At 45.3% G+C, this 10,961-nt stretch overlaps 1 protein-coding gene across 1 annotated transcript in view; it reads right to left on the bottom strand.

Annotated features, from left to right (window-relative positions):
* Positions 1-569: 569 nt before the first annotated feature.
* The window catches only part of aplp2 (amyloid beta (A4) precursor-like protein 2), a 96,955-nt gene continuing 86,563 nt past the window's right edge, over positions 570-10,961 (bottom strand). The window contains exons 7-10 of the mRNA XM_084148539.1: positions 6,545-6,633; positions 3,679-3,759; positions 1,538-1,693; positions 570-1,008 (exon numbers count right to left, since the gene is read on the bottom strand). Coding sequence (XP_084004665.1) covers positions 907-1,008; positions 1,538-1,693; positions 3,679-3,759; positions 6,545-6,633 — 428 coding nt within the window. The 3' untranslated portion in view covers positions 570-906. The remainder of the gene's footprint in view (positions 1,009-1,537; positions 1,694-3,678; positions 3,760-6,544; positions 6,634-10,961) is intronic.

Genomic DNA, 10,961 nt, shown 5'->3' with positions numbered 1-10,961 from the left:
AGAAACAGCTACTTAACCCAGCTCAGCCACCACCCCAGTCTCAACCTCTTCCCTGGTGGAATAAAAACAGCTACTTAACCCAGCTCAGCCACCACCCCAGTCTCAACCTCTTCCCTGGTGGAATAGAAACAGCTACTTAACCCAGCTCAGTCACCACCCCAGTCTCAACCTCTTCCCCCAACCCAGCTCAGTCACCACCCCAGTCTCAACCTCTTCCCTGGTGGAATAAAAACAGCTACTTTTTATATATATTTGTTAAACTGTTTATGTATATTTTGTTTGTAATCATATAGAACAGAAAGTAACTGAATTCATGATTTTGTTTTCATTTTTTTTCTCATTTGTAGTTTCACTATACATCATTTAATAGGTACAAAGAACCTTCATATACAAGCAATCTATTGAAAAGAAAATAACTTTGTTATTATGAGAAGACCATCAGAAGGTAATGGACACTGGCACGACGGGAAACGAAACAGTAGTGCCTTGTTATGTCGTCTGATGATGGTGAGATACATTTAGTCTCAATGCGTTGCTTGGTTTACCTTGTTGCATGTTTTAACAAATAAAAAACATCAGAAGAAATGTAATACATCTTGATTTTCGGAGAGAATCGTATGAAATAATGAATTACCAAGTCATTTTTTGAATCACATATTATATAAAACATAAGAGATACATACATCACCTTTTAAAAGAAACCCAAAGATCCAAAGGGAGCTGTATAACAATGGTAGCAGTAGTAGTAGTAGAATTAGCATTCTTTTCAAGGATTGATTTGAAACAAACCCAGTATATATGTATTGTAATCTGATGTAATTATGCAAATGATTTTTGGGGAGAGTTTTTTTTATTATTGGTCAGTAGTATGTTCCCCCTCCTCTCTGCTTGTTGCCACAGCGACCCCTAGATCTGCATCTGTTCCAGGTATTTGTAGGTGGGGTTCTCGTAGCCGTGGTTCTGCATCTTGCTGAGGTGGCGCTCCTCTGGGGTCAGCATGGGGTCAACCTATCACAGGAGAGGTCAGGGAGGGAGGTCAGAGGTCAGGGGTGAAATAGGCAGGGCTTAAAGACAAGGCATCAACAGTCCTGTAATAAAACTCTATGGCCAGGTATTTGCCCTGAGCAGAGAGAACAGGTTATCAGCCTGAGTACAGAGACCTTAGAATTAGAGAATCCATTGAGCTACAAGTGCTGTGTGTGTGTGTGTGTGTGTGTGTGTGTGTGTAGTGTGTGTGTGTATGTGTGTGTAGTGTATGTGTGTGTGTGTGTGTGTGTGTAGTGTGTGTGTGTGTGTGTGTGTGTGTGTGTGTGTGTAGTGTGTGTGTGTATGTGTGTGTGTAGTGTGTGTGTGTATGTGTGTGTAGTGTGTGTGTGTGTGTGTGTGTGTAGTGTGTGTGTGTGTGTGTGTGTGTGTGTGTGTGTGTGTGTAGTGTGTGTGTGTGTATGTGTGTGTAGTGTGTGTGTGTGTGTGTGTGTGTGTAGTGTGCGTCATGACTAATGATTCCACACTGCGTGCATGTGTCGCTGTAGCTCACCTCCACAATGCCATGACTGATGGTTCCATACTGCCTCTTCCTCAGAATAACCAGGCTGATCACTATCACCGTTGCTATGGCCACCGCTATCACCAGCAGACCAATCAGAGCAGAGCTCCCGAAGCTGAAGTCCTCACCCAGAGGGCGGTAGGATTCCTACAGGAGAGAGAGAGAGAGAGAGGCAGAGAGAGAGACAGACAGACAGACAGAAAGAGAGAGAGAGAGAGAGAGAGAGAGACAGAGAGAGAGAGAGAGAGAGAGAGAGAGAGAGAGAGAGAGAGAGACAGACAGACAGAAAGAGAGAGAGAGAGAGAGAGAGAGACAGAGAGAGAGAGAGAGAGAGAGAGAGAGAGAGAGAGAGAGACAGAGAGAGACAGACAGACAGAGACAGAGACAGAGAGAGAGAGAAAGAGAGAGAGAGAGAGAGAGAGAGACAGAGAGAGACAGACAGACAGAGACAGAGACAGAGAGAGAGAGACAGAGAGAGAGAGAGAGAGAAAGAGAGAGACAGACAAAGAGAGAGTCAGAGAGCGAGAGAGAGAGAGAGCGAGAGACAGACAGAAAGAGAGAGAGAGAGAGTCAGAGAGAGAACGAGAGAGACAGTTAGTTTGTTTAAAGACAAGAACATACACTATAAGACAGACATGACATAGACATGAGACCAAATACAGAGTGAACAGATTACACACATGCATGATATATAAAACAAACTTTCTCTTGAACAATTATGCCATTAATATCTACCTTATTGTGACTATATCTAATGCACTGCCCTACCCTGAGATGGTAATAACCCATTGAGTTTGATGCAGAATGAATAGTGCATCTACAAGGCAGCCATAGGATCTTTCTGGTCCCTCTCACACACACAGACGCTGAGGTACCTCAACTCTTTGTGTGAATAAATACATACACATTCAGTGGAACCTGTGTACATTCCAATACATTTACATACATGCATCCATGCAGAAAATAAATAACATCGATGGGAGAATGAGCCAGTAAATAAAGGTGGGAGTCAGCCCTGGTGGTGAGGTATAGCTGGGTGTTTCCCCCTCCCTCCCTCCCTCCCTCCCCCATACCTCCCTCCCTCCCTCCCCCATACCTCCCTCTCTTTCCTCCCTCCCTCCATCCCCCATACCTCCCTCTTTCCTCCCTCCCTCCATCCCCCATACCTCCCTCTTTCCTCCCTCCCTCCTTCCCCCATACCTCCCTCTCTTTCCTCCCTCCCTCCATCCCCCATACCTCCCTCTTTCCTCCCTCCCTCCTTCCTTCCCCCATACCTCCCTCTTTCCTCCCTCCCTCCCTCCCTCCTTCCCCATACCTCCCTCTTTCCTCCCCCCATCCCCCATACCTCCCTCTTTCCTCCCTCCTTCCCCATACCTCCCTCTTTCCCCCATACCTCCTTCTTTCCTCCCTCCCTCCCTCCCTCCTTCCCCATACCTCCCTCTTTCCTCCCTCCCTCCCTCCTTCCTTCCCCATACCTCCCTCTTTCCTCCCTCCTTCCCCATACCTCCCTCTTTCCCCCATACCTCCTTCTTTCCTCCCTCCCTCCCTCCCTCCCCCATACCTCCCTCTTTCCTCCCTCCCTCCCCATACCTCCCTCTTTCTCCTCACTCCTTCCCCCATACCTCCCTCTCTTTTCCCTCCTTCCCCCATACCTCCCTCTCCTCCCCCCTCCTTCCCCCATAACTCCCTCTCTTTCCTCCCTCCCTCCTTCCCCATACCTCCCTCTTTCCTCCCTCCCTCCTTCCCCATACCTCCCTCTTTCTCCTCACTCCTTCCCCCATACCTCCCTCTCTTTTCCCTCTTTCCCCATACCTCCCTCTTTCTCCTCCCTCTTTCTCCTCCCTCCTTCCCCCATACCTCCCTCTCTTTCCTCCCCCCCTCCTTCCCCATACCTCTCTCTCTTCCCCCCCTTCCCCCATACCTCCCTCTCTTTCCTCCCTCCCTCCCTCCCTCTATCCCCCCCCCCCCCCCTCCTCCTTCCCCCATACCTCCCTCTCTTTCCATCCCCCTGCTTCCCCCTCCTGCCACCAGTACTTCCCCATGTTAACCAGATGGGGGCACTGTGGTGTGGTGTACTCACCAGTACTTCCCCATGTTAACCAGATGGGGGCACTGTGGTGTGGTGTACTCACCAGCTCATCACCATGCATAACGCTGACTCTCTCAGCACTGTATATCACTTCCTTTACATCCAGAGTCTCATCAACCACCTGCTGACAGCACACACACAGGGCCCAGGTTATACTGCGGACATGGCTCTGTTTACACCTATCTACCATAGTGTGTCTGTTGGTTGAGAGGGGGGGGGCAGAGAAGCACAGAGACTGGTTGTGTGTGTTCAGTCTGTTCTGGGCTTTAGGGTTGTCAATGGATACCTAGAGGTTCTGGGCTTTAGGGTTGTCAATGGATACCTAGAGGTTCTGGGCTTTAGGGTTGTCAATGGATACCTAGAGGTTCTGGGCTTTAGGGTTGTCAATGGATACCTAGAGGTTCTGGGCTTTAGGGTTGTCAATGGATACCTAGAGGTTCTGGGCTTTAGGGTTGTCAATGGATACCTAGAGGTTCTCGGCTTTAGGGTTGTCAATGGATACCTAGAGGTTCTCGGCTTTAGGGTTGTCAATGGATACCTAGAGGTTCTGGGCTTTAGGGTTGTCAATGGATACCTAGAGGTTCTCGGCTTTAGGGTTGTCAATGGATACCTAGAGGTTCTGGGCTTTAGGGTTGTCAATGGATACCTAGAGGTTCTCGGCTTTAGGGTTGTCAATGGATACCTAGAGGTTCTCTTTAGAACACATGTTTAGGCCCCTGCTACAGATAAACAGCCATTTATAGTTTAATGTAATATAAAATATAAATGTAATGTTTTAACTGATTGTTCTGTGTTTGGACTCCACATGTACAAAAACAATAATACTGTCATGCATAACAAACATCTCAAAAAGCACATGACTGCATTACAAACACAGTTCTACGCTTGTCCTTGGATCTGCATGCTAAACACATGACAAACATTCAACTTCAGGATCCAAGAGGAAGGAGGAGACAGGGTGCTTCTGGTAAATAAGAGCATGCAGAAGATGGCTACTGTGAAATTCATGGACTATATCCTCTCTTTTAGTGTTGATCCATGGACTATATCCTCTCTGTTTTAGTGTTGATCCATGGACTATATCCTCTCTGTTTTAGTGTTGATCCATGGACTATATCCTCTCTGTTTTAGTGTTGATCTGAAGGTTTGGGAGGGGAGGTGGTGATCCGAGGTTTTGGTGATCTGAGGGTGGTGGTGGTGATCTGAGGGTTTGGAGGGGGTGGTGATCTGAGGGTTTGGAGATCTGAGGGTTTGGAGGGGGTGGTGATCTGAGGGTGGTGGTGATCAGAGGCCCACAGGCATACTGCTAAGAGCAGCACTGCTCGCTGCTGTAACTATGGCATCATAGTTACCAGAAGGATGATGCAACTCATCTAAAGCTTGATGATATGTCAGAGCTAAGGAGCTAAGCAGCCTGATGTCAAAGAGATACATTACTATCTATAATTAGATATATTTGATCTATCTAATATTATATCTGGATATTCCAGCCTATTCACCAGAGTTGTTTTAGGGTCATTTCAGAAAGTATTCACACCCCTTTACTTTTTCCACATTTTGTTGTGTTACAAAGGGGATTAAAATGGATTTAATTGTACTTATTTTGTCACCGATCTACACAAAACACTCTAACATTTGTAAAAATTTAACACTAATATAACACTAACATATCTTGATTAGATAAGTATTCAACCCCCTGAGTCAATGCATGTTAGAATCACCTTTAGCAGCGTATTACAGCTGTGAGTCTTTCCGGGTAAGTCTCTAAGAGCTTTCCACACCTGGATTGTGCAACATTTGCCAATTAATATTTTCAAAATTATTCAAACTCTGTCAAATTGGTTGTTGACCATTTTCAGGTCTTGCCATAGATTTTCAAGCACATTTAAGTGAAAACTGTAACTCAGCCACTCGGGAACATTCCCTGTGTTCTTTGTAAGGAACTCCAGTGTGGATTTGGCCTTGTGTTTTCCTGCTGAAAGGTGAATTCATCTCCCAGTGTCTGGTGGAAAGCAGACTGATCTAGGTTTTCCTCTAGGATTATGCCTGTGCTTAGCATTCCGTTAATTTTTTATCCTGAAAAACCCCTGCAATTTATTAGTCCATGCAATTTATTATGTGACTTGTTAAGCACATTTTTTACTTCTGAACGTATTTAGGCTTGCCATAACAAAGGGGTTGAATACTTATTCACTCAAGACATTTCCCGAGCTGACAAGGTAAGAATCTGTCGTTCTGCCCCTGAGCAAAGTAGTTAACCCACTGTTCCCCGGGCACCGAAGACGTGGATGTCGATTAAAGCAGCCCCCCGCACCTCTCTGATTCAGAGGGGTTGGGTTAAATGCAGAAGACACATTTCAGTTGAATGCATTCAGTTGTACAACTGACGAGGTATCCCCCTCTCCCTTCCTTTCAGCTGTTTAGCTTTTATTCATTTGTAAACATTTCTAAAAACCTAATTCTACTATGACGTTATGGGGTATTGTGTGTAGATCAGTGACACAAAATCTAAATTTAATCCATTTTAAAATTCAGGCTGTAACAACAACAACAACACGTGGAAAAAGTCAAGGGGTGTGAACACTTTCTGAAGGCGCTGTATTTAAGGGGGAGGAGGACATTAGTTGAGAAGTGGGGGATCTCAGACACTGTCCACTATCATTGATTATTGATCAGGCGATCAGTAGTCTACTCTGATTTACGCTGTTACCATTGAAGTTATACTGTATACAGTTGTCTATAGCTGTGACAGACGGAAAGCCGGACAGACGGATGCACAGACAGAAAAACAGACAGAAAGAAAGCCAGACAGACGGATGCACAGACAGAAAAACTGACAGAAAGAAAGCCAGACAGACGGATGCACAGACAGAAAAACAGACAGAAAGAAAGCCGGACAGATCTCTCACCATGTTGTTGTTGTTGTTGATCTTGGGCTTGCTGTTGATGATCCTCTCCTCGGCTCCGATCAGCCCGTCCTGGCCGTACATCCCTGAACCTGTAGGGGGCAGGAGAGGGGTTAGAGGTCAGCCAATCACAGGACAGCAGCAGAGTTATAGAGGAACAGGAAATAGAGGGAGACAGTGGGTTGTGTGACTGTGTAGTTCCCGCTGGACGCACTGCTGATATTGTCTGAATCAAATTCTTGCAATATTACCACATTCCTATTAGTTGCTCCATCCTCTATGAAGAGCCCCAGGCTTCCTCATAGTCCGTCATTCATACGTTTTTTTTCAGGAAACTTAGTCAGTTTCATGTTCTAAACTCAGTGTCCTTTCACCTTCTTCATTAATAATAACTTTCATAACTCCGTTCAGTGTTATAGAATCTACTGGAGCATAGAGTCAAACACGAAGCTATGAAGCTAGGGACCAAACCATATGGTTAAAAAAAAACAATCTATTAATACACACAAAGAAGATACACCATGAATAAATTAACAAAGAGCGAGAGAGCTGAAGAGAGAGAGAGCTGGAGACGGAGAGCTGGAGAGAGAGAGAGCTGAAGATGGAGAGAGAGAAAGAGCTGAAGAAAGGGCGAGAGAGCTGAAGATGGAGAAAGAGAGAGAGCTGAAGACAAAGTGAGAGAGAGAGAGCTGAAGAGAGAGAGATGATAACAGAGAGTGAGAGAGAGAGCAAGCTGAAGACAAAGAGAGAGAGCTGAAGACAGAAAGAGAGAGAGCTGAAGATGGCAAGAGGAAGAGAGAGAGAGAGAGAGAAAGAGAGAGAGCTGAAGATGGCAAGAGGAAGAGAGAGAGAGAGAGAGAGAGAAAGAGAGAGAGCTGAAGTCGGATGGAGAGAGAGAGAGAGCTGAAGACCGAGAGAGCTGATAACGGAGAGAGCTGAAATCGGAGAGAGCTGAGAGAGAGAGAGCGCTGAAGACAGAGCTGAAGACGGAGAAAGAGAGAGAGCTAAAGACCGAGAGAAAGAACAGAAGACAGAGAGAGAGCTGAAGAGAGAGAGATCTGAAGATGGAGACAGAGAGAGCTGAAGACGGAGAGAGAGAACTGAAGACAGAGAGAGAGAGCTAGAGAGGTGAAAACGGAGAAAGAGAGAGAGAGCTGAAGACGGAGAGAGAGAGAGAGCTGAAGACGGAGAAAGAGAGAGAGAGCTGAAAACTGAGAAAGAGAGAGAGAGCTGAAGACGGAGAAAGAGAGAGAGCTGAAAACTGAGAAAGAGAGAGAGAGCTGAAGACGGAGAAAGAGAGAGAGAGCTGAAAACTGAGAAAGAGAGAGCTGAAAACTGAGAAAAAGAGAGAGCTGAAAACGGAGAAAGAGAGAGAGAGCTGAAAACTGAGAAAGAGAGAGAGAGCTGAAGACGGAGAAAGAGAGAGAGAGCTGAAAACTGAGAAAGAGAGAGCTGAAAACGGAGAAAAAGAGAGAGCTGAAAACGGAGAAAGAGAGAGAGAGCTGAAGACGGAGAAAGAGAGAGAGAGCTGAAGACGGAGAAAGAGAGAGAGAGCTGAAAACTGAGAAAGAGAGAGCTGAAAACGGAGAAAAAGAGAGAGCTGAAGACGGAGAAAGAGAGAGCTGAAGAGAGAGAGAACTGAGAGAAAGAGAGCTGAAGAGAGAGAGAACTGAAGAGAGATTGCGCTGAAGATGGAGAAGAGAGAGCTGAAGACAGAGAGAGAGCTGAAGACGGAGAGAGAGAGCTGAAGACGGAGAAAGAGCACTGAAGACGGAGTAAGAGAGCACTGAAGATCGAAAGAGAAAGCAGAAGTCGGATGGAGAGAGAGAGCTGAAGACGGAGAGAGAGAGAGAGAGAGAGAGCTGAAGACGGAGAGAGAGAGAGAGCTGAAGAGAGAGAGAGAGAGAGAGCTGAAGACGGACAGAGAGCGCTGAAGAGAGAGAGAGCTGAAGACGGACAGAGAGAGAGAGCTGAAGAGAGAGAGAGAGAGAGAGAGCTGAAGACGGACAGAGAGCGCTGAAGAGAGAGAGAGCTGAAGACGGACAGAGAGAGAGCTGAAGACCGAGAGAGAGAGCTGAAGACTGAGAGAGAGAGCTGAAGACCGAGAGAGAGAGCTGAAGACCGAGAGAGAGAGAGAGAGAGAGAGCTGAAGACGGAGAGAGAGAGAGAGCTGAAGAGAGAGAGAGAGAGAGCTGAAGACGGAGAGAGAGAGAGAGCTGAAGAGAGAGAGAGAGAGAGCTGAAGACGGACAGAGAGCGCTGAAGAGAGAGAGAGCTGAAGACGGACAGAGAGAGAGCTGAAGAGAGAGAGAGAGAGAGCTGAAGACGGACAGAGAGCACTGAAGAGAGAGAGAGCTGAAGACGGACAGAGACAGAGCTGAAGACAGAGAGAGAGAGCTGAAGACCGAGAGAGAGAGCTGAAGACCGAGAGAGAGAGCTGAAGACCGAGAGAGAGAGCTGAAGACGGAGAGAGAGAGAGCTGAAGACAGAGAGAGAGAGCTGAAGACCGAGAGAGAGAGCTGAAGACCGAGAGAGAGAGCTGAAGACCGAGAGAGAGAGCTGAAGACAGAGAGAGAGCTGAAGACCGAGAGAGAGAGCTGAAGACCGAGAGAGAGAGCTGAAGACCAAGAGAGAGAGCTGAAGACCGAGAGAGAGAGCTGAAGACCAAGAGAGAGAGCTGAAGACCGAGAGAGAGAGAGAGAGAGAGCTGAAGACAGAGAGAGAGAGAAGACGGATAGAGAGAGAGATGAAGATAGAGAGACAGAGAGAGCAACACAGATGCAACCAAATCATGACAAACAATATATATAATTACTTGAAAGAATTAACAAAAAAACAGAACAAACTAGAATGCTATTTGGCCCTAAACAGAGAGTACACAGTGGCAGAATACCTGACCACTGTGACTGACCCAAAATTAAGGAAAGCTTTGACTGTGTACAGACTCAGTGAGCATAGCCTTGCTATTGAGAAAGGCCGCCGTAGGCAGACCTGAGAAGACAGGCTATGTGCACACTGCCCACAAAATGAGGTGGAAACTGAGCTGCACTTCCTAACCTCCTGCCAAATGTATGACCATATTAGAGACATATATTTCCCTCAGATTACACAGACCCACAAAGAATTTGAAAACAAATCCAATTTTGATAAACTCCCATATCTATTGGGTGAAATATCACAGTGTACCATCACAGCAGCAATTTGTATGACCTGTTGCCACAAGAAAAGGGCAACCAGTGAAGAACAAACACCATTATAAATACAACCCACACTACCGTTAAAAGGTTTGGGGTCACTTAGAAATTTCTTTTTTTTCGAAAGAAAATCAAAAAAAATTGTCCATTAAAATAACATCAAATTGATCAGAAATACAGTGTAGACATTGTTAATGTTGTAAATGGCTATTGTAGCTGGAAACGGCTGATTTCTAATGGAATATCTACATAGGCGTACAGAGGCCCATTATCAGCAACCATCAGTTCTGTGTTCCAATGGCACGTTGTGTTTGCTAATCCAAGTTTATCATTTTAAAAAGGCAAATTGATCATTAGAAAACCCTTTTGCAATTATGTTAGCACAGCTGAAAACTATTGTGCTGATTAAAGAAGCAATAAAACTGGCCTTCTTGAGACTAGTTGAGTATCTGGAGCATCAGCAATTGTGGGTTCGATTACAGGCTCAAAATGGCCAGAAACAAATAACTTTCTTCTGAAACTCGTCAGTCTATTCTTGTTCTGAGAAATGAAGGCTATTCCATGCGAGAAATTGCCAAGAAACTGAAGATCTCGTACAACGCTGTGTACTACTCCCTTCACAGAACAGCGCAAACTGGCTCTAACCAGAATAGAAAGAGGAGTGGGAGGCCCCGGTGCACAACTGAGCAAGAGGACAAATACATTAGTGTCTAGTTTGAGAAACAGACGCCTCACAGGTCCTCAACTGGCAGCTTCATTAAATAGTACCCGCAAAATACCAGTGTCAACGTCAACAATGAAGAGGCGACTCCGGGATGCTGACCTTCTAGGCAGAGTTGCAAAGAAAAAGCCATATCTCAGACTGGCAAATAAAAATAAAAGATTAAGATGGGCAAAAGAACACTGGACTTTTTCTTGGCAATTTCTCTTCTTTCGAAAACAAGGACATTTCTAAGTGACCCCAAACATTTGAACGGTAGTGTATATTTATGTTAATTTATTTTCCCTTTTGTACTTTAACTATTTGCACATCATTACAACACTGTATATATACACACAATGACATTTGAAATGTCTTTAATCTTTTGGAACTTCTGAGTGTAATGTTTTGTTAATATTTATTGTTTATTTCACTTGCTTTGGCAATGTAAACATATGTTTCCCATTCCAATAAAGCCCTTAAATTGAATTGAATTGAGAGAGAGAGAGCTGAAGATGGAGAAAGTG

The sequence above is a fragment of the Coregonus lavaretus genome (genome assembly GCF_964263955.1).
Source record: "Coregonus lavaretus genome assembly, chromosome: 30".
Taxonomy (NCBI): Eukaryota; Metazoa; Chordata; class Actinopteri; order Salmoniformes; family Salmonidae; genus Coregonus; species Coregonus lavaretus.
Note: the sequence above shows the minus strand (reverse complement) of the source record. Positions and strands in the feature narration are given on the sequence as shown.